The 24,469-nt window shown below is 44.0% G+C and overlaps 1 protein-coding gene across 1 annotated transcript in view; it reads right to left on the reverse strand.

Moving 5' to 3' along the window:
- Positions 1 to 921: 921 nt before the first annotated feature.
- LOC128710514 (A disintegrin and metalloproteinase with thrombospondin motifs 1) overlaps positions 922 to 24,469 on the reverse strand; it is a 63,662-nt gene continuing 40,114 nt past the window's right edge. Inside the window, exons 6-13 of the mRNA XM_053805569.1 lie at positions 10,973 to 11,115; positions 9,681 to 9,736; positions 8,218 to 8,344; positions 7,916 to 8,080; positions 7,620 to 7,851; positions 7,213 to 7,313; positions 6,100 to 6,290; positions 922 to 1,055 (exon numbers count right to left, since the gene is read on the reverse strand). Of these exons, the coding sequence (XP_053661544.1) occupies positions 922 to 1,055; positions 6,100 to 6,290; positions 7,213 to 7,313; positions 7,620 to 7,851; positions 7,916 to 8,080; positions 8,218 to 8,344; positions 9,681 to 9,736; positions 10,973 to 11,115 (1,149 nt within the window). The remainder of the gene's footprint in view (positions 1,056 to 6,099; positions 6,291 to 7,212; positions 7,314 to 7,619; positions 7,852 to 7,915; positions 8,081 to 8,217; positions 8,345 to 9,680; positions 9,737 to 10,972; positions 11,116 to 24,469) is intronic.

A 24,469-nucleotide genomic window follows, 5' to 3' on the forward strand; every position in this document is an offset into this window, starting at 1 on the left:
TTTGCTTGTTAACTTTACCGAAGCTCTTCTGCTACTGCTACTTTCTTGCCTTACTCGTTCGTTGTTTGCACTTTATCATTAGAAACCTTTCTTCACGATGTAGTCAACAACGTGCATACAGACGCGAAGAACTTAAACACGTATAATAAACAGACACTAATGCACTAACTATTTACATTGAACAGATAAGCAAGCGGCCTATTAGTGTTAGGGCGATCTGCATAGGGGTGGTTGAAGATTGTATGGGTGCAGGTTTTTTTTTTCTCGAGTGGACTGCGGCAGCTTGATGAAGGACAACCGTGCATGAAAAAGTCCTACCTCCTGGAGGAGGATAACGTGGAATGGAAATGTTTGTTTGTTTGTATACCCTTTGATGCTTTTCGTTCCTCCGTTACTTGGTTGGTTGGTGCTACTTGAAGGACGGTATCGTGTAACGTTTGACAGAACACGGTTTGGGAGCTAAACATCTTACTAAGTTTGCTAACGCTAGAACAAAAGGGGGTGGCAGTTTGTTTTGTGTATGCTATGCATGATCTCTCTTTCTTTATCTCTTTCTCTCTCTCTATCTCTCTCTCTCATTCTGACACTCACTTGTTTTCAACTCACAGCAGAATAATGAACAATTTGTAGCTAAAATTTACCTCAAAGCAAGAAATGCATGTGCAGAGTATAGAATTTCTGTTACTCCACATACATACGCACGCCAACAGCGTCGGTGGAGCAGTAAAAATGTTTGGTTCAGTATTTGTCGAAAGGAGTTGCGTTGCGTTTGAATTTTTCTTCGTGAACTTTGCTATCCTGCTATCCTATCCTTTATCCTTCAGCACAACTTTCTTCCTACACGCGTTTGAACACAGATACACCCATACATGCAGATAAGCCCGCGCGCGCAATTAAACACACATATGCCCAGATGGTACTCTACTGCTGGTTGCTGACGAGCTCGGGCTGTTGCTGCAGCTGCTGCAGCTGCAGCTGCTCCTTCAGATGTTGTAATCGCTTCCGCTTGATGGCATTCATAAAGTTTTTGTATCGCTTATCCTCATCATCCAAAGCTGTGGCGCGATACGCATTGGTCATGTACAAACATGGAAAGAGAAAGGAAGATACAATTAGAACGGGTCGGGTGCTGCAGTACGCTATAGCCGGCAGGTTTAGCTTGATGTGATGGACGTTTATTTGTTTTGCTAATGTAATTGCTCTGTAAGCAACAAGATTAGAATACTGTAGGCGCCATTTAGCATGTAACAGGCGAGCAAAAATAGGTGGAAAATAAACATACAGTGAAATGCGTTACTATCTACCTTAACTCGCTAGTGTGTGTGTGTGTGTTTGAATGGGTGCGTGTGTTTAAGGAGATATCGGATAACGTGTTGCGGGATGTTGAGCGTGAAATAGGATGCAGATATAAATGAAGATTGCAGTGTAGGGTAAATTGTGTTTGATACATGCATCGTACTGGCCGATTTGATGTTGCGTACGAAGAAGTAGCTTATAGTGAACTAGTGACATCGAATTCGTTTTGGAGTGTAACGTGCAGTAATAGACCCGCTATCTATCTTAAACACGCGTAGGGTATAGTTCTAGCTGGTAACCAAACCGTAAGGAGTTTAAAATACAGTTTAACATACAATTGGCTGAAGCTTAAAGTAGTGCTGAAACTAATGAATCTTTTGAGAAGAGACATTCAAATCTTAAACCTCACAAGATATTTATGAATTGTAATGGAAGAATTTTCGGGGATTCATGAATCTTTGAGAATCCACCATTCATGAATCTTTGAGGATTCATGAATCTTGTAGAATTTTTGAATATATCTTTAATCTTGAGAATTTATGAGTCTTAGGATGTTCATGCATCTTTGAGAAATTATAAATCGTCGGAAATTCATAAATCTTTCAGATATCGTAAATCTTCAAAATGCAGATTCACATTCATTCATTTAAGATTCATTCAGACTCACACAGCACTAGTTTTAAGCTATATTTATATATATACGGCTGCACTATTTGATACCATCTAACTACATACTGAAATGTACACTATTTGTTACAAGTTGTCTTACTAATTTAGTTATGCTCTACTTGTTTTAAGGTAGCTTATCAATGTTTCCCTTCAAACTTCACATATCTATGAAGGAGGGTGATTGTTTTTGCTTCTTTTTGTTTAAATCTCGCCTGCATTCGATCGATTAAGATACTTTTTGGGTGTATGTTTTTAATGTTTGCACTTAAACAGTGAAAATTTGCGTGTGCGCTTATGCAAATATACCATTGGACGTGTGTGCGGTTGCATTGGTCGCAACAACTCTACTAAAGTGCACGTGCATTTAAACGGGGTGCAGTAAACGAAACGCGTTTACCTTTCGACTGGCAGTGAGAAGCCATTGGAATCCATTCGTTGCACCGTTTTTTTTGGGGGTATTTTGTTTCGTTTCGTATAAATATATGCAATAGATAGCGTTTGTACCGTGATGTACCATATCCTAGTGGGAATGTCTAGGCACTTTACATAGCGAACAGTAAGTTACAACCCGGTTAGCGAGCGGGGTTATAGATAGTAGGGTTCGATTTTGTTACGTCCAACCATCAGATATAGCGACGGTTCCAGATGGACCTTATGGAATGAGGACTTAGGGTATCCGATAGTATCTGAAAGTAGGAACGAGAGAGAAAGTACCGTCAAGCACGCACTTATGTACAGCCGGTGCCTACGATTTGTACGTGTGCCAATAGGGGAATTTGTAATGCTGCCCTTTGGGGACCGTTTGTTTTGGATACTACTTTTGGTGTGATGATTCGGGCATGGGTGTGTGAATGAAGCGCATCTTACATAGGAATACATTCGCGTACAATAGTGTCGACCTTATTACGTACTATCTTATCCACTAGTAAGCGATACATTTGTACAGTTCCAATACGAATAGCTTGTATGGCATGCTGGGGCAATTTTGAAGTAGGATGATCTTACATGCAAGGTATCAATTCTTCTGTTTCGTGTTTTACATATCGTTCACAGATTGGTTTACATGCGTTACATAGTGTAAATAGTGTCTTATAACTAGTAGTACAATTTTGTTCTGGAGGAATTGGCCATACACTAACGTCTAAAAGGATGCGGTTAAAGAGCAGGCAAGCACGGCCATAGTTCATACGCAATCCCTAGCCCGTACGGGTAATATTAGACGCTACGGTAGACTACTGGGTTTGCATAGAGAGACCAAGGTGTAAGCAGGGCAAAACAATATCCAGCGGAAAGCTTCCTACAGTTCAGATGATGATGATGAGCATGAGAAGAAAAAGGTGTTGGTAATGGGTTTCCGATCGTACGATAGTTTGTTTCAGAAAGTTCAGAACAGTCGGAAGGTACAGAAGTGAGAAATCCAGTAGGTCCGGTAAGGTTGTGTTACCTCGTAGTAGAGTGAGTAAGGTAAAGGTAGGTAGAGTGGTAAGGTAGAAAGTAAAGTAAAGTAAAGTTGAGTAAAGTCTTTATAGAGTCGAGCTAGAATAGAGCTGGAAGGTGTTATCATGCACGAGATGTTACTCAATAGAGTGTAAGTCTACGCAGTTGAGCTTGCCGACTTGGATCTGAAAAGAGGGACGATCGTTATCGGTTGATTGACAGACCAATCAGTACTCAAACGGTCGTGCTCAATCATAGAGGTTGGATAGAAGATCTCGGAGAACAAGAAGTGTGAAATGTACAGAGGAACGTCCCATTCGCGCTGAGGTGTCTAGCGCATTCGGTAGAAGCCAACACCAGTGAGTTGTAGAATATACAGTGACGACACAAGGTTCGTTCGGTGGCCGGTGTTGGTGGTAGGATAAACAAATTGTACAGTGGAATCAACCCTTCTCCTACTAGAACTCCTGTAGAAATTAAAAGTCCCGGAAAGTTCGAGTTCCGATCGAGCCTCGGAACGGCAGGCTACTCATGCACAATGAGAAGCGACAGGATAGTTATCGATGGTGGAATACGTTTGTACGTGAGATCAACACACACACATACAAGGGCGGTGTTTGGTTGACTCACCCGATTAAGTAGAGTGCGGAGGTAGAGAGAAAGAGAGATGGATAGGGAGAAAGGGTAGTTATAAAATACATTCTTACCGATCGAAATGGGTGCGATCACGGATGCGTGCTGTCTCTCTCTCACACACACACACGCAACGTGCAAGTGTTTTCGCCTGTTTTTTTGTGTTTATTTGCTCGTGTGTCTCCATCTCCAATACTTAGTTTTGTTTGCTTAAAAAGTCAATTTCTTGTGCATCACAATCTTACGATAGCGTTCATCTGTTTGCATGACGATGCGCACGCACCGTTTGGAAGTGTAGCGAATGCCTTACGCCATTGGTTGCACCGAACACGGTACGAACTGACCGCAGGTGAGCCTGCTGGCCCAACACAACAATGTGGAAGCACAACAATTTTCGAAATCCAGCGAAAATGTTTTGCCTCGGGAAAACTTTGAAGCGCCTGCTACTGGCCCGAGCATACTCCATCCCGTTCCATTTGCTTCCATTGTGCTTAATGTTAAGGTCTACTGTATAGTGTAGCTTGACGTTGACTTACACACTAACATTGAATACACATACATAGTAACGTTCGAAAAAAAAGCAACTCATATAATGGTAAATGCTTGATTGAATGAAAAATTGTTTCGTTTCCGCGCGAGCAAAATGATTCTTAAAATGGACCACAGTCTAATTTTTTGTGCAATTGGCAGACTTTTGAGTTTACAATCTTACGCAACTAGGGTTATCATCGTACATGCTTTGTCTAAACGTTTTTGTACCAAATTTTTGCATACGCAACGTGTAGGTTTTTGCATTTTTTTTGTTTGTTTTCCTTCCCAAAACGTGAAAACTAACGTGCTTGAAGGAGTTTTTTTTTTTAAGAATTAACAGTGAAATGTTTAGCAAGTAAAAATGTTACAAACAATCAATAAAAAGTGTAATGAAAAGTAGAAGAGAAAAAACATTCAAAATAAGCAAACAAAGTTGAAGAAGATAGAACAAAAACTAAAATCTGCTCAAAAAATCATAAACCAAACCTAGCAATGCAAAGAAAAACGGAACAATGGAACAAAACAGGTGCAAAACCAGGAAAGGGAAAGAAGAAAAAAAAACCCATCGACTGCCAGCACGCACACAAGCCCGCAAACGACACATTCCTAAAACGGATGTTAACGTTCGGTAACGCATCCCGGAAGCCGAATGGAAGATGTCTTTAGTGTGTAAAGCGTTATTACCCACGTTACACGTGCAGCAGGAGGTATCAAACAATCGTACAGCGAAAACACAACTCATTCACACACTCTCACACACACACGCACTCGAGTGTGGGTGCGCGCGTGCATGGGTGTGTGTGTGGGTGTGTGTGGCTCAGTAGTAACGCCCGGTACGTGCCGATGATGTGGCAGCGTTACCGGTAGCAACCGGCGGCTGCTGACCGCTGGCAACACTGGCCACACTGAGCTGACTGTTCGCGCCGAGATAGTTGCCGTTCAGTGCGTAGTTCGGTGAGCCTTTCGCGGCAGCGGTGGTGCGTTTGGCAAAGTAGGAAAAGTTGTACGGATTGCGTGTGGTCGTTTGTGCGATCCGGTTGAAGTACACATCGAACACCGGATGGTAGGTAGCTTTCGGTTTGCGTGTGGTGGTGGTGGTGATGGTGGGGGATGGATCGGCATCATGTCCACCCTGATCGTATCCACCATCCCCACCGTACGGCTGTTGTTGGTTGTGGTGGTAGTGCTGTTGTTGGTGCGGTTGTTGCTGTTGGCTGTAGTGCTGTAGTGCGTTACTATTGTCATCCTCACGGTTGCCATTGTTCCAGGACGGTCGATGCGTAGTGGTGGTGGTCGTCGTTGGACTTTTGGTCGAGCTGAAGGTGTATTTACTGAACACGTACGGTGTCTTGGTCGTCGTTTTCGTACTGTACGGTGTCGACTTGGTCGTCGGATTGTACTGATTGTAATTGTTGTTGCCGTAGTTGTGGTTGTTGTGGTTGTTGTTGTTGTTGTGATATTGGTTGCCATTACCGTTACCATTATCACTAGAGCTAGGGCTTTTAGCTGAATGGTATTCATTGGGATAGGTACTCGTGGACTTGTGATGGAAATACTGGTAGTAGTTCCTCGTCGATGTCGCTGGCGGCGGTGGTGGTGTTGTTGTTGTTGTGGTGGTGGTGGTTGTTGTTGTGGTGGTGGTGCTGGTTGTCGTTGATGTTGTTGGCGTGCTAGACGGTTCATAATATTCTTCCTGCTGATCTGACTTGTCGTCGTAGTTATATCTAGAGAACGTTGATCCGTTAGATTTGCGCGTTAAACTCGATTTGCTTGGGGTTGGTATTTTTTTGTTGTTGTTGTTGTTTGGTTTTGTTTGGTTGTTTATTTTTGTTTGAAGATTATCGTTCTACTGATTGGAGATGCAGGCTTGGTTTGTTTGGTGCAAATAGGATTAGACAAAGAGAGACAGTTTGTGGTTTTGTGGAGTTGTTGAAGGTGAGATCACTATTTACAAATAGATGGTGTGTCGCTTGTTTTTTTTGTTGTTGTTGTTGTGTGCGTGATACAATGACTCCGGTGGTGCGCCACGCGATATTCGGGCTCTCGTTTTCACCTGTCTAGTGTTTGTGCAACTGCGTGAGACCGGATCTCGGGATGAGCAGATGGATGGTTTTTTTTTTTACTGTTTACCCTATCGCGACACTACTATATGAGGGTGGCCCTGAAGGAACCTGAACGGTTCCCGGGTGCGGTCCGGCACGACATCTCTAGGTGTTTCTAGACATTAACGGCTTGAGGATGAGATATGCGGTCGGAGCAGATGTAGTAGATGTGGTTTGGTTGGTATGGTGTAGAGTGTGTTACTATGTTGGAGTTGAATTATCGATCAAAAGGAAGTTAGGGAATTTAGGGAACTAAACCAAAATGGAATGACAATTGGGTACAATGTTTCCGGCAACTGTTCGAACGGTTGAGGCGATGTTGCGATGCGGACGTCTTCACGCCTCGCCACTTTCAATGCGACATCCGTGCGACCTTTGGATGGGGTTTGTCAATGGGTGTACTTGAGGATAGACGCGATGAATTACACAAATTGTTCTTTTCTTTTAATGTGTCTATGTGCGTGTGTGTGTGTTTTGTGTTAAGTGAAAGAGAATGGAAGGTAATCGTGCAAACGCGTTGGATCTCGCGCGTAATCATACGTACTTTACAGACTGCTGATTGTAGCGCGTGTACGATGGAGTATGTTGCGAATAGTCCGGTATAATGTTTTCATGCTCCGCAACACATCTACCATCGAGACAGTGCTACAGATATTAAATCGCGCATTGTTTATTTGAGGTGGGGATGCAATCAACATGCGATTGGAAGGATATATGAAGCAAAGGGAGTCAACCGCAAGCAACGAGTAACGCGTATCGTGCGGGGGCGCGTATAATTGTCGCAAAAGTAACAGTCAGCAGGAGAATGTCCAGTATCGAACCGTACAATTCAATTATGGCGGAGGGAAAAGAAAGAAAAAGAAAGAAACAAAAAAAAATAATGGAAATATCGTTAGTGTTGCAATGAGCTGTTGCAGTGTCGCTCGAGTAGGGCGATTGCGCGCATAATACTTGTCCATCTCCACAGGAGGATCCTTCAGCGGCGGGCCGGTAAGCGACACAATAGCCGCTGGCCGAATCGAAACAGAACAGCTGGGCGCATACACGCTCATCCTTGAAGCAGGCCGACGTGCCGCGATCCCGCCGGCACTGGGCATCCAGCGAGAGCAGCGTACCGGGCAAGGCCCGTCCGAGCGCCTCATCCTCGTGGGGTGGATTGTGCAGGCAGCTGGCAGTGTCACCACTGGAAACAGATCAACAACGCAATCAGATATTGCCGACATTCGAAACATTACGCGAGAACTTACTTGAGGAAATGGTGGAAACTTTGCACACTGCACGGTGACCAACGGAAACCTCGCTCGGTGTGCCGCAGATCGGACATGATGTAGCCATCCTCCCAGCGGCACTTTTCCGCACCCGGCCCACCGAGGTAGCTTGGCGGTGGTGAACCATCGTGGACGGCACCAAGGCTGTGGAAGGGGCAGGGGCAGAAGTAAGAGAGCAAATTAAAAGACGACAGTAAGATGACACTGGTTAATGCCACCACCCGGGGGGTGCCGTCTGAAGTTCGACGACCTATCCGCTTAAGCCCGAATAGTATACGTACAGATGGCCAACTTCATGGGCGGCAACGATAATGCCACTGAAACCGCCGGTATCCTCGATGATGGCAACACTGTTGACCTTTTCAAGGCGCTTGTTTACCACGCACGCTCCACCGACATAGGCGAATCCTGCACATCGGGAGTTTGAGGAATGTGAAGAGGAGTGCAAAAGAAAGAAAAAAACGACATCAGTAAAGCTTTAGCTGCGTAATCGGATGCACCTGTGAGAGCGCTTGCTGTTGAGACTGCGATCTCCTCAGCCCCAACCAAACCAGTTTTCGGGTGTGAGAAATGGGATGCATCCAATACCTTCGCGACATTTATACCAGTTTCTTGCTTAATCCACGCCGGCCGTGGACACCGAAACCAGGAACAAGTTAGTAGACTGTTTGGACGTTTGGATTAGAAAGATTCTACTGCAGCAGCGGTAGTATGAGATCGGCATTCATGTTAGCAAAAGCGTTAATGACCGTGCAAAGGTTTACTATGTTTACTGGGTGCAGTACGTGCTACAATGTGTAATGGTCATCCAAATCTACAAAATGTAAAAGGAAAAGAGTGAAAAAAAAAACATCTAGTAACAAAGAAGTCATCGTACAGTGACAGAGTAGTACAGAGTGGAAGAGTCGTTACGGCGAAATATGCAAGACAGTGTCAGCTGTGAAAAAAGGGATGAATAAAAAGTAATGTACAACTGAAGGAGGAAAAATGTCACAGAAGAGCGCATACAACAATGCAACAACAGCTTGTGCGGGTGACACCACAGATGGGCGTGAATTCGGATAGCTTTGATCGAGTTATTTACATTCATTTGAAACAATCAACTAAACCACTGATCGTAAGATGAGCAATGTTTAATGTACAACAGGTGGCGATAGAGACATATCGTAAAACACTAAATCCAGTTCCTGACAGTTCGATAGGAAGGAAACAGAGAAAAAAGTGCTGTAAAGGCGAATGAATGCAGAGGCGATAAAACAAGAGCAATAAGAAACTGTGTCCGTTATCAATGAGCGGAAAATTACAGCCAAAGTGAGGTGACAAAAAACAGACAGGAGAAAAGAAAAACAGATCACAAACATTTACAAAAACAGATCACTAGAGCTAGTGATAGTGAGAAAAGAGTACAGTAAGAGAGAGTGAAACGGAACGCAGAAAGTGTATGCGTAGTAGATGCGTAGTAGAAAAACAAGTACCAGGTGTGAGGTGATCGAGTGTAGAAGATAGCGTGATGGAAATCCTCTACGAAAAGACGAAGAGCAAATTGAAAAAAAAAAAAAAACATACAGGCGCGCAGAGCGTACAAAACATAGGCAATGGAAGATTTGTTCAAAGATGCAGTACTGAGGAGTTTGTTTGGCTGGTCGGCTGGATTGAAATTTGTGTGCGTGTATGTGCTGGGGTTTGCAGCAACAGCAGCTACACAACCGCAGCCGTGTGCCGTGTGCCGGTGGCCTATAATTACCTGCGGTACCGCGATTACACGCGTCATTTGCATATTGCCTTCTACACATATCTAGTCTGCAATGGTAATAATTAATTGTTGTGGTTAACGATACGGTTAATGGTTGCCGGGCGGCAGGATGCCGAAATGAACCGACCTCCTCCCGTTACATCGGGGGGAGGTGCCACGCGGAGGACGACTCTGTGGGGGATATTATGCACGGTGTTCTGAAGAGGCCGGTTCTGGCGAACCCTGGCGTAAAGCAAGAGTCAAGATTGTCTTTTATATATTTTATCTCATAACGATATCGTCTTTGAGTCAGTGTGGGTTTGTAATATTAGTAATCTTCTTCCATTATGAGAACTTTTTGTTTTAACGGGCTATTGTGGGGATTAATCAAGAAACCAATTCCGTACACTATTCCAAAGAGTATCTAAATTAAGAGAGATATTAAAAATTTTAGCAGCTTAAATAAAAATAAAATCTCAACGAAACGAATAAGATAAATCTGTTATATAGTCAGTATCCAATCAATAAAACGGGGAAAAGGAATATTGTATGTCAGTAAGGAATGGTAAAACAAAACTAGAAACAGTACAGCAACAATATTAGCAAAAAGAACATAAACTAACTAAGAGCAAGTATATGGTAGCGTAAAAAAAAGCACATAACAGTACGGGTGAGAGCGCAACAAGGGATAGAAGAAGGGAAAATTTACCAGCTGTGCCCTTCGTACAGCGGCCACCTTTTCTTCTTCGGCACATATCATACCTGCGAAAGAGCTCGATTAGTTTGCATAGTAATAGAGTTTGTTTCTATGTTTAGGTTGTTGTTTTTGGGATGTCGAAAAAGGGAAAAGTTGGCTTTATAAAGGTGTTAGAGAGAAACGCTTTGTAGTTTCTACACTTACTAGCAAAGTGAATGAAATAGAATAAGAAAAGGGAGATAAATGTTAACAATGGAAGAACTCATAACAAACTTTGGAAGAAAGAGTGAGAGTTGATGACCGGTTCGTAATGCACTGTTTTCACTGAATGGTTCTCAGAGCGAAGTCCGTTTCGAGGTCCTTCGGTGCACTTGAGTTGGTTGTGAAACACTACACACTTTGGTGATGAGGTTCCTGCTGAAATGTGTTTTTTCTCCTGGATAGCTTTTTGGTTTTGGTTTGTTCTTGTGTGGTGAGTCTAGATTGTCACTAAGATACTCCTGATAATTGGTCTCGCCTCGCTCCACGCGTCGTTTTCAGTCGTTCGGTTCGTGTGCCATTGGTGCTCCACCGTTCGCTTGTGAACGGGTGAACGGGCTATACTTACTTCGTGATGGCAACGGCAATATCGTACACCGGGAGTCTTCGTTCCCGGAACAGGTACTTCCCCATATCGGTAAGGGCGGCCGCCGAATCGATCGCATCCCGTCCGACACGGTTCCGTTCCAGATAGGGGGTTGCATCACGTCCCTGGGGAATAGGAGAAAGAATATTTGAGGTAACGACTGAGTTTCAATGCAAGAACTAATGTTTATTGTCAGGTTTTCTATAGAATCTTGAACAACTCTCGAAGACTCTCTAGACCAAGCATATTCCCCACGAAGTCTACTCTGCAAATGAAGCAATTGGAATTTTGTGTATTATTATCTTTAAGTAATTTCGGGCATTTCGGTTCGGTTAAATAAAGCCGAAGAAAGCCAGAAATAGCTGGTCTCTTGAGGTTGTAGTGCCACTATTGAAGAAGATCTACTGATGTGTGAGCCAGGCACTTTTGAAGTCGTGCTGAATTTTTCAACAAATTTCGATGAAAGCAAAGATTTAATGAAACTTATATTGTTCCAGTACTTATATCAGCTTCTGAGTCTTTTTCGGAAGCTGATAAGAATTCCTATCCCTGATCGAGAGCGAAATGGATCAGCAGGGATGGGATCTTTGAGTTGCTTATTGAACTTCCCTTTAGGTTTTCGTTTTGCTATTTGTGACACTAGAATGACACCGGACACTGGGTCGTCGGAGAACTCTTCTTGTAATCTTGGTTAATGTCATACAGACTTCAAGCTAAGCAGCTACTTTAGATTCTCTTGTAAACACTTTTAAAGTCATTGAATGAGGGCAGAGGTGTGGAAAACTAATTAATGTGAACGGACAGACGAATACGCTAGACTCTTCTAGTGGTTCTAGAGGACACCTGCAGCAGGTCACGACTTAAAAAGTAGGTAATTCAGCCTTCTAAGTAAATTAATACTCCACTTATGTAACCATAACAAGGGAAGTTCTTTATTGCATAAAACTTTGACTTTGTTGCGTCATCTCCATGCTAAGGAAATGTATGAAGGCCATCCCACTGAGACAAATAAACTACCCGTGACAACAATAGCCAATTATCGATGCTTTGCAAAAATCCGCACGACTTTCTTTCCAATGCCCACTGATGCCATTTCTTATGCCATCCACGAACTCTGCTATCGAGGTCTCCTGTCAGTATGAAAAAAAAACAGCACAATGCGAAACGAACCATCGATGCCATGTTTGTCAACGGGCAGAAGTGCGGTGAAAGTAAAGGCTTGCCTGCACATTATCGAACCGATAAACATATGCTCCGGGTTGTGTCATTTCCTACTGGACCTGACGGTGACGGTGACGGTTGGTCTCCGCATCATCGGTCAGCGGCAATGACGGAAGCGCCACCGATCGGAGGTAATGAAGCAATGGATGTGTAATTTCTCTGCCCTCCGAAGGTCGTTCGGTCGCAATGCACGAGGTCCGTGCGGCATAAGCAGAAACATTGTGCCAGCCAAAAGGCATGAAAGCATACGGATTGAAACTATTTCTGATCGTATCTTGGTTTCGGTGTGCTCCCAGTTTGACATGTCCACGGGGCTTACTTATCGACAACTTGTTGCCCACCGTACGCCATTTAGGGAAACCGTTTCGCAGCCCGCTGCTCTTGCGACGGACGGTTGGCTGTGTTTTATGAATGGACTCATTAGCATACGAAACACCTTCTTGCCGTTGGGTGGGTGGGCAACGGTGGTGGGATGCCATGAAGGGGTGCAAAAGGAGCTCCTTAAAACCTTTTTGCCATGGTTCGGTGTGGAACAGGTGTGCACATGCATGATAGTTTTGAGAGGATATTTTTGGCGTTCTCACCATCGCGACACTCGCACACAACACCGAACATACCGGCCACACTGTTCGGTGGAGTAGCGCTGTTTTGTTGGGATGTACAAGTATGACGTGTTGCTTATTCCACTCGCACTACCATTATCGAAGTGGTTGGGCGGGGTTGGGTTTGGGGGGTGGTGTCGGTTGACCTTCGGTGGTCGTGGTTTCCGATAGATGGTAATTTTTTATCCACCCAACAACAAAATTTCGATGTGCTTCTTTTTTTCCTTCATCTTTTCCGTTCGCGAGGTGAATGAAACGAAGTCACCATTCCGCCACCGCCCATAAATCGAAAAGACGGCCCCGACGGGCACGGCGGAACCGAAAAGTTTCGTAGGAAAAGCAAAGGATAGAAAAAAATAAAAAACAAATCAAAAGGGCAATAAAAGTTCTTTCGACAACACGCGCATTAAAAACGGTTCCTTACAGCACGTGCGGAGGTGGTAGTAGTACCGATATGGAAAACACAATCTTTATTTTATCGGATTGAAGGTAGCTGGTTTGAGGAGTGAGAGAAAACATGCTGGAAACAAATAAGCAAACGAAACCGAGAAACCCGTGGTCCGTGTGAATGTATGGAGTTTTGTGAATGAAAATTAAAGCACATTCCCAGACGGTGTTCTACGCAAATCGGTCGTAAAGCTGGCCAAAAAGTTCGTGTGATTCAACTGGCATTTAAATCATTTTCGGACCGCAACATTGTTGCACACTGGGGAGGCTTTTGTACCGAACACAGAGTTTGCAGCGTTACTATCATTATCTTGCATCGTGCAGGATGTGATTGAAATAAGGTTCTTGGACACACCGGGAGGTCCTTTTGGTGCCCTCTACAGATGACTGTTTCCATTTTTTTTATTTCACCAGTTCCATTTAAGTGTGCAAATTGGTTCCAAGAAAACTTTTACTTCCAAACATAGCCGGAGAGTTTCGAACGGCCGGGAATGATGGACGTACGAAATTCTGCTAAAACATGCACCTGATCATACTTTAAATTCGAAAGCTTAAATCTGAAGATGACATCGGTCAAATAATTCAGCCACCAGGTGGAATTATTCGGAAGTGATTCATAAAGGACATACCATTTTGACCTAAAAAATAAGGTAATCATTGAAAGTTTTGGAAATTAAATTTTCAATTCAATTAATTAACATGTAAAAACTCGACAGTTCAGAGAGTTTTTGACAAAATTCCCCTATATGTTTGCACATTTACCCTTTATGATTGCAAATTTCTGAATTCGACCGCAAATATCATCCAATGAATTGCAAAATTCCCTTAACCGATTGAGATCTTCCCCTTTATGATTCAAATTCCTGTATGAGATTTAGTTCTTTTAATTTTTGTTCACATTTTCCGACTACAGATTCTTAGCATAAATCAATTAACTTGGTTCGTTTTGACATTTGTCAATTGGCTGAAGCTTTCATTAGGAAAACAATCTAACCCTCTTTTTCTAGGTTAATTTGGCTTGTATGGGAAACTGACAGCGGATAAGCCCCCAAACGTCAAAACGTATGTTTAAAAACTAGTGGAAGGTGTGATCGAACCCAAGATTCGGTTAAGTTCACTGGTTACTAATAGTATTTTTTGCGGTTGTCAACGTTTGGTTAATTTCGTACAACGAAAATGCAAAGCAAGTTGTTTTTTATCAAGTCAGCAAACCAGCACTGCCTTCCAGCTGTGTATATAATAAATTTGACTACACACGGGAAAAAGCTCCGCGTGTGACAAAAAGGCCACATCGTGCCATTCGCGGAAGAAAGCATTAACGAAACCTTCCTCAACGTAGCGAAGGGATGCTGGCTCGGTAATGGTCGTCGGTCATAATTTGCTTTCCACCTCATCGGCTTCCCAACAAAGCACGAACCGTGTTGGTCGTCGTCATCGGGGTAAAAAAAGCTGCCACCACCACCACCACTACTGTGACAGTACTCCACCAACTCCCATTACCAACTCACTTTCCAGAACGATCGGACGTGTGGTTTGATCAACGCCAGACGAATGGGCGGGCCCTGCAAGCATACGACGACAACGGCTACGATGTCGAGGCGTACCCAAATTTACGACCTATTCTCACGACATTTAGCGCTTATTGATAATTTATAGTTATCCGCTTATTTTAACCCTCCGAATCGAACGCGTACACGGAGAGGGCTGGGTGCAGAGTAGCTTCCAGCAGTTCCAGGTGGTCAAGTCTGCACCACTGCCCGGTGAGTGGATCGTCCGACGATAATCTTCCGGTCCATATTATTCTCTTTCTTGTTAAATCAAAATTGGTGAAGTTTTGTCATGATTTTTTGCTGGGAATTTCCTATGACATTACAATTAGTACTGTAGAATTCAAAGAAAATAAAAATGACGTCATTTCTACTATTTTTTGACATTACTCAGAGCAAGTAGTAGTTTTGACTAATAAAGGGATTTTTCCTAAATTTAAAACCTAAGTCCCAACAATATGCTTCCCTGGTGGCCATTGACCATCCTATCAGTGTGTGAACTGTGCGATACTCAAGCGTACACAAACACCCATACCATTCTTCGACTGACATCATCCGAGTCGGGTTCTGCTTTGGTTGTACGCTTGTCAGACTTAAGATTAAGCAACGCTATCACGAGAACCAAAATATAAAAAAAAAAACCTCTGAGCACCTGGCCACCGCAGCGCAACCAAATGTCGCGAGCACGTCTTTGAAATTCTACGCCCCTTTATTGCCCAACCCATTCCAGGGTGCAGAGCGTAGAACTTTGCCACAGTTATCGTACCCGGCCCGCTATCTGCGTGGATTTTATCTATTTGTCGGTCAGTGTCAGCAAATCATTTAGCCGATGTTCTGCTGCTTGATCTTGATTCTCGTTCGGATTTGAATAGCGTAGGACGTCAAAATAAGCCACCTGTTTCAACGATCTAACAAACTCCGCAGGAAAAGATTCACGCATCAGGTTGAACGGTACAAGGCGAAAAGTAAAGGAAGAACCTGCCCTGTATGCGTGTACGGATGCGTTTGATCGGAACGTGATGTGAGAGTTGATTGTGCGATAGTACGTTTGTTTGTGTTGGGGACGTATGTTTGCTTTGTAGCCCGTTTGTTGAACGATGTATTTTGCTTGGCATCTTAACCCGGCTATGACAAAGTAGAAGCATTCATCAGCACAGACACCCAACCGTACCGAAAGAATATTTAAACACCACATACACAACAACAAAAAAAAAACCGCAAATGAAGGAAAGGGTGAATGATGGTGAATCAATTTGCATATTCACATTAATTATACGGCTCGAAATCGATTAATGAAGCAGGATCATAAAAAGTGGATAGTTCGGATATCATTTGCGAGAAGAGAGAAAAAAAAGGAAGCGAAGCGAACTAGTTCCAGGACGAAAACAAAACAAAGCGAGCGAAACGGCTTTTGCATGCCTCCGGTTTGCGATCAGATTAACGGACCTTTCGAAAAAGCTATCAGCAAAGAGATAGTCGGAAGCAGATCAAGAACATTTCAACACCAAAAAAAACGCAACCTCCCCACAACTGGGAAGGGTGCATTCTTGACACGTTGCCTTGTCCTGGCTGGATGGGTACGAAACACAAAGGCACCATAAATTTGGCAACATAATTTGGAACGGAAATCGAGTGGAATTTTCCGTGCGTCAATTTAATGATGGGCCACATAGGTTTTATCAAATAGAAAATGGATTCGCGAAAATTTTTGGCCAGCCCGATCATAAATTCCATCACACCCTAACGAGCCTGCTAATATGGAAGGTGTTGAACGGTTACGCGGTTTAACACGAGAATAATTAACTTCCGGCTAAGAACCGACTCGTCTCGTGTGATCGTGAACGCGTATGGGCACAATGAACTTACCGGCGGAGTGGTGGATCAATTAGCAAAAATAAACTTTACAGCCGGCCTAGCGTTGGCGAAAATGGCGAAAAAACAAGAAGGTGTGAAGAGAAGATTTCAATGGGATTGAAGTGTTGTTTTGTTCCTTGGCCTGAGTAGTGGACGTAGGAGCTGCCTTTTTATCCTTCGCAAACAGAAGACAAACACACCTTACATTGCACATTGGCATCAAAGATGGACGAGTCCGCACCACTTGACGGTTACTTCCGTGCCATTTTGCTGTCGGTCTGTTGTTGTAAAGCGAAGCGAAGAACAACCACAGCGAGAGCCATTGTCTTACCGGCTGAAGATGGTTCGCACAAGAACGACAATATCGGTGCTCAGGTGTGGTGTGCTCATTATTCTGCATTATTTTACCGAATGCTCCACCGCCGGTTCTGAATGCTCGCCGAAGGGGTAAGTGTTTATGGTGCGCTTTAAACAATCAACAGGCTGCTTGAGACGATGGTGTCGAAAAAGGGCACGCGATGGGTTCACTTCACGTGGGGAGGAGGGTTTCTGTTTGTACTTGCATCGGTTGGCTGGCTGCACAGGGTCAATGGAAAATCTCACCGAAAATTTGTCAAACGGCGCAATACACCACCGAACACGCACTTCTATTGTGCTTCCATATTTCGTGGTTGCTTCAGCCACGCATTGCAATGGGTTTGCTTTAGCGGATGGTCTTTCGGTAACAATTGGATACTAATTCAATTGTGTAAGAAGAGCTCACATCCCTCCTTTTGCGATGGTTCATGTAACACGAACTGTACAAAGGAAAAAGGAACATTTTGGACATAAAGGAAGTAGCATGGTTCCGGGGACACACAACCCGGAGGGTGGGGGGGAAATTAATTCATCGTTTGGCCGTGTTTTCCCGCTAAGAACATCTTCATCGAACAAATTAACGGAAATCTTCTACGCTAAATCGTTCACTATTGCCAGTGCCCGAAACAAAAGACTTGCGCGAAATACGGAAGCGACGAACCCGACGGTACCGATGGGAGTCAAACATTGTGTCGCAGATGAGCCGCTTTACTTACGACGCTTACTAATACTCGGTATTGTTCTAACGCTTAGGTCGTTGAACAGTGCGTGAAGTCACGCGGAGCAGATGGAGCAGCTTTATATTCTTCCCATGAACATAACATTTCCTTTTACACAAATCTGTTTTAATAGGGTATTTTTTAAAATGAATTATACCTAAACAAGTAGCGCAAAAAAAAAGGTGTTTCAGTTTGTAGAAAACAAACAAATTAGCCTCGCTCCTTTGCCCAGCTATTTTACGAGCAACGGAAGTGAACCGACCTGCGCTGTAGCTGCTTCCGCGTTTTGGGGACTTTTGATTTGGAGCGATTCTGCTTATCAAAAGCGGTAGCATGAAGCGTTTATCTTACGGCTGGTAGCCGGGCTGGTAGCCGTAACGAGTGATAAAGAATTCCCACCAAATGAGGATTTAGCGGCAGGGAGGGAGTGGAGATGAAATTAAATCTTTTATTAATTAATGTGCAACGGGGAATTGGGTTTCGTTATCGTTTTAACCGCTGACAGCATGATTGCAGCTGCGATTCGTAGTCCGATCGCTAACCTAATCGCGCGCCGAGACGGTCCACCACATCCGATCGGTTCAGTGTTGGCTCTGGGGGGGCACAACTAATCCGTCGGTATGCTAATCGGTTTTGGGGCGCTCATAAAAATGTATCCTGCTTTACGATCGAAACACAAACATTTGATGCGAAATTGGTTCCACTGCACGCCATTACGAGCCGGGCACATGGACACGGACACACACACACACACGGTTAGGGATTCGTGAGGCGGGTAGCATAGAAATGGGAAAAAGATGCCAAACGATCGATTTGATTTGCGATAATATGGAACGATCGGCACACAGTATCAGTGATGGCGCTAATGTCCAGATAAATCACACGTCCGTAATGTGTCCTGTGTCACATGCCATCGAATGGTATGCTTTTAGTGCAACAAATTTTGCGATCGTTAATTGAATTTTACATAAATGGATAGTGAAGTGATGATGATGATTTAAAAATGAAGCGCGAGTTTCATTCCTGGGAAATATCGTCGATTAAAACATACAACAAATTGTCGGCTGTGTAAAACATACTTCACTAATTTATGATGTTTCTATCAAATGTCAAAACATGCTGCGTTTGTTCTCAAACTCGCTGACCTTTAAGATTCGGATTGTAGTTTTTGCCTGTTCGAAGCGATCGATCCATGTTCCCATGGGTGGGTACAATAACATTTTACAACAGTAAAAATGTCAGAATTGACCAATCAAGCTGTGTCGGAGCCGTACAACAAATCAAACGATCGCTCCCCAGTATCAGGCAATAGGGTGACAATAAAATGGTACTACGGCTAGTCAGAGAACGATGTATGTATGTTGCACCCTTTGCACCAAACCGTGCAATAAATTGGCGAATGACGGTTGCGATTCTGTACCCCCCCCGTAAAGGTCACATTGCACAACCCTTTGGCTGGGTAGGGGTGGTCCATCGTACCGTTATCATGCCGGGGGTTTCACTGCATCCGGTTGCCGTACGGGTATACGGCAAAATGGGACAACCGGAACTGCCATTTCCCGGCGATCGGCCACCCGTTAAGGGTGCACACATTTCACACTTTCGATAATTTGCGCACGGCTATCGTGGCGAGAGTAGTTATGATATTGTCTCAAGAGGCCACGCTTGAAGCGTGTAGCGCCTGAAGTGGCACTCGGGTTCCGTCCGCTCAAGGACATGACGAAGCACTCGGTTTTGTAACGTTCGATCGCCTAATCATCGCATCGCATTCGCTTCGTGCACTTTCGCGGGAAATCACTACTGCAGGAGATTGTGCAGGATAGAAAGGAGCCCATTTTTCATAAGCAGATAAAAGAAATGAATCTCCAAGACAGAAGAAAACCATTTCTTGGTGTCCAGTGTCAATTTAATTGCATCACTTTCCAGTGGAATCATACATCGTTTTAAGATGCTTTTAAAAGCAACCTGCATGTTGCATTACACCTTCTGCAAAAGTCACATTCAAAATAAACACACTTAAAAATTTTAATTGAATCAACAATCGATACCGGTGTGTATGTGGGTCGTCGAAGCACCTTCTTTTTCCACCAGGGGTACCGCACTAATTAGTGAGCAGCAGCCGGCAAAGGTCAATATGGGTAATCGGCTGGTATTCGAACGTTCGTCACGATGCTCGCGTTGCGACACGTTAATGTTGTCGATGGTTTGGCGTGCGCGTTGGTGTCCACACACCGGCACCATCAGGCCAGAAGGGCTGAGGCTGGTTCGTTGTGCCCTTTTACGAAATGCGAAATGGCTGGACGATGGCCGGTTTTGTTTTTATTTTCTATCGGTACCATTACCGCGGGATCTCAATGCAGAATCGGGTCAATAGTTAAAAGCAATGTTTTGTGTCTTTGCAAAGCTTTATCTGCTTTCGTTTATTTACTACCTAGAAATTCAGAACAAGTGCAAGATGATTTGCAAAATGTATTAAAATTAATTTTATACATTATTCATAAAATTCAGAAATAATTGTTGTACCCGGTACCGTCAGAACTCGTGTTGGGTGAATCTGATTCAGATTCATGAAGCTTCAGACATTCTGGATTCCTCAAAGATTTTAGAATCCTCAAAGATTCTTGAATTCTCAATGATCCAAGAATATTGATAAATTCATCTTTGCGGATGCATGAATCTTTGACGGTTCATGAGTCTTTTAAAAGTCGACTCCTAATTTGAAGACTCCTCATCAAAGATCCATCTTACCGGCTCTTGTCAAAAGCTTTATTAAGCGCAACTCTGATCAGAACGCTTTAATTGAAAGGTTCCAAAAATTAAAACATAAGTAAAACCATTTTATCCAACACCGTAATAATAAAGTGTGTCCCGATTTATATCGTTCCATCGCGTGATTTGTCAACACACGGTCTTGTTTCCAATTGCTCGTGCCACACGCGAAGGAGTGTCCATCTCACCGAAGCGAATAATTGTTGATAATTTCAGGCAATTACCACCTTAAACGTTTCGACAGATCTGTGCAATTAAGATGTTGTTAGCAGCGTGCGACGTTGCTGGATGGAGAATAAATGCTACAGATGAACCACTCCTCTTCGTTTACAGGCAAGCATAGCGCAGGTAGTGGATTATTCTCCACAAACCGGAAATGTAATTGGTGTTTACATCTCAAACTAACTATCTTTAAGTAGTTGAGGTTCTCTGCACGATTAGGATAAGTTTTATTTACGCCAAATGTGAACGAAACATCTTATTTGGAAAACGTTGACCACAAGCTTCATTGAGTTAAAATTGCATCGAATCACTCGCAAAACCCTCTTCAACGGCATCGTTGGTAGCGTGCACATTAAGGATGGATTTTTGTGCTTGCAAATTGCATTCGATTGCAACATTTCAATCGTCCAGTGGTGGATTCGCGACCAAACTCTTCTATGCAAGCCGTCTGGCGCAATCATCTCAATTCAATGCCACTCGATCCCATTACGGGGCCGTTCGAACCGCAAGTCGTACACACTCACACACAGCAACTTAAACGATCCAATCTTGGACATCACCGTCCATCCGTCCTCGGACGCATCTCGGCAATACGATAGCTCTTCTCGATCGCCGACGAACCATCAATCAAGTTACGCTGTCCTAAAAGTCGTCATTCCATGTGGTATGTCGTGTAGTGCACGTTGTAGATCACACATCACACGATCGCGACTGCAGAAGTCACCACCGTGCCGTGGTTGTTGATTTTGGAACACAGTGACGGTTTCCGTTGCAACCGGGTGCACGTTGATGCACAGCTTTGCACCATGACATGTGAATTCAATGCGCTTCTGCGAGTGGTGCCTGGTGGAGGATTACTGAGCAAACACGTGCTGGCGGGAAGATGTGTTTTGTGGCTTTTTGTATAAGATCTGTTTGCTCATTATCGATAGTATGTTTGACAAAGACGGTTTTGAAGGTTGTGGGATATATGGGTTCGGGCTCTTAAGGTGGGTATCACACCGTACGGAAACACTGTTGTTGTGTGTTGACCTTGTGTGCATGCGAGTAGCAGTCTTGAAAACGTATTTATCAAACGATATTCACAATACTTCAACAAAAAACGCATGTGAGGCAATGAAACAACTGGTAAAAGTTGCGACACCCTTTTACAGATACACTTTTCGATTCTAAAACATCCATGATGAGTGAGTGACCAACCGCACCCGATTATCTAACTCTTCTACATATCTACCATCTGGTAGATGGCTATAATGACGACATTCTAAGTCATCCGCCGGACGACGCGGTTCTCCATGGTAATGTTTTTTTTTGTTGCTCTTTTCGTAATTTAAGCCCCAAAACTACGGCGACAATCACGCATACATACACACCTGCACAACCAGCAGATAAAACCCCCTACAACCGGTCGGTTTCAGTCCGATTAAGATAAAAGCACGTACACATCGACGAGGCACCTGAACGCTGGACGTGGTAGAACTAGACAAACGGGTATGCTAATTTGCACTTGGACCACAATCGACCAGCCAGCCAACCGGTCGTCAGCCGGACGGTGGTGTCCAGCATCTTCGCGGGCATCTTCACCCGCAACGACAAACACACATACACACACGCAGGTAAAGACGGGCAACACAAGCCGCACAACACGACGAAGACGAAAGTCATAAAACTGTAGTTTATGTCTGCTGATGATTTCGCATTCGCGTGAAACTCCCAACTGGTGGTAGATGAGTGGATGGGTGGATACGGCAGGGAGGCGGCAACCCGGGCGGGACAAATATTTGTGGATCAGGTGGATCAGTACCGGCTGATTCCTGGGCCTGTTTGTTGCTGACCAACAAAAAAAAAGCTTCACCCCATTTTCTGATTCACCATCGAAATAGCGGCGAAGTCACCTGGCAGTGTGAGCTCTCAAGTGGTTTTGAGCAGATCGGTGAACTCAAGCCAATTGCCATGTAACATCGGATGGGCGATTGACCTTGACAAAGCCCCATGTTTTACACGGGTCAGAAATAGTTCATTCTCGCTGCATTGCCTGCAGAGTGACTGCATCTTTTATGGACAGGATGCGAACAGATCTAGATCCTCGCGGTGCAAAGATCACGTGAAAGGTCCAAATGATAGACAGGGGACGTTTGGTTTTCGGAAAAGGTTACTACCATCGACGACTCCGACCCGGTTCGCTTGTGCAGCGTGACGAAATTCCATCTCCGAGTGACATTTTACTTTTCGAAAGGAGTTTTTCACCTCACCGTCGGATCCCGCGCGTCCTCATTGAGCCGCGCGTCTGTCATATGTGTGTCGAATGAGCAGGTCAAAGGCGAATCGAGGGCCCTTTTTTGCTTGATCGTGAACTAAAATTCACATGGCTTTGCAAGCATTGTAGCAAAATGTTTCATTTTTACAAGGGTGGATGAATCGAACATCTTGCAAACCGAACTCCAACTCCAACAACTTGTCTGATACGTCGGAGGTACCTCTTGATGACGCATCTGACGTTTGACACGAAGCCACCTCAATGGAACTTGAGTCTTCTGTGTCTAGCCGGGGGGGTGAAAAAAAACTTCGCATTCATTTCCATTTCAAACGTCGGAAAACGTCGGGTCACCATACGGCACTGAAGCTGCAAAACGATGCACTTGCGCAAAAAAAGAAAAACAATAACATGTACGCGTGTGGTCCGCACCGAACTTGCGCCGACCGTCGTATGGCGTTTCGCGCACAGAGCCTCCCTCCTCTAACCTTGACATGAACCTCATCTGCGGTTCCGAACCTTCGCGGAGCTCTGCGACTGTCATACGCATGTCATCGCCGGTGCTGCAGGTGTTGATTAATTGTAAATGGTTGCCATTAGTGTCAGATCGCAAATGCTGCCAATGACACAGATACACCGCGACCCGGACGGATCCGGCATGCGTGGGCATTCTTAAAGTAGAGCGAGTGCTAATAAAATACTAAATAAATAAAAATTACTAAATATACAAACGCACTCACACACACGCAAGCTTGATGATTCCCGGTGGGGAGCCGTCCTTCGATGGTCGTCCAGCAGACACAGTTGGTGGTGACAGGCATTAATAGATCATAAGAGCCACTAGGCTATAGTTATTCACCACTAAATAGTTGCTCGGAATTGTGCAATAAGAGAAAAAGAAGGGTTTAGTCTGCCCCTGAACAGATGAGCCTATTGCCGATTCTGATCAATCGTAATGCCCTCGCTGTAACACTCAGTGGAGAAGAGATTTTTTATTTATTTTTTTTTCTGCAAGACTACACTATGGGAACTGCCACGTCAAGATCCCCTTTGGGAGATTAATTTTAGCAAACAGCCCACCGGTTGACCATTAATCAAACGGCAAAGCCCCCGAGTGATGATTGCGCCCAATCATCGACGATCCGTTGGAAATTGGACAAACCGATAAATATCATCCACGTGAAAGAACAAATGCGTCCTTTCGCTGTTCACTAATGCACTAAACTTGTGCGATTTACCGTAAGCTAATTTCGATGGAAAAGGTGAAGGACTCCACGATGGTTTGGCTGGTAAGTAAAATAGATCATGCACATAATTCTTTTAACCTCTTTTTTTCGCACCGGACGTTTGTTGTCCGTCAATCAAGGTGCTCTAACAGTTAGATTCGTGATAGATATTCTCACTTAAATTTACAACGATTAGCTTTGGAGTCCATCAAAACCTGCTTTGTAGTTTCCTTTCTGTCACTCTGGTTTCTGACACCTTTT

The sequence above is a fragment of the Anopheles marshallii genome, chromosome 2, assembly GCF_943734725.1.
Source record: "Anopheles marshallii chromosome 2, idAnoMarsDA_429_01, whole genome shotgun sequence".
In the NCBI taxonomy this organism is placed as follows: Eukaryota; Metazoa; Arthropoda; class Insecta; order Diptera; family Culicidae; genus Anopheles; species Anopheles marshallii.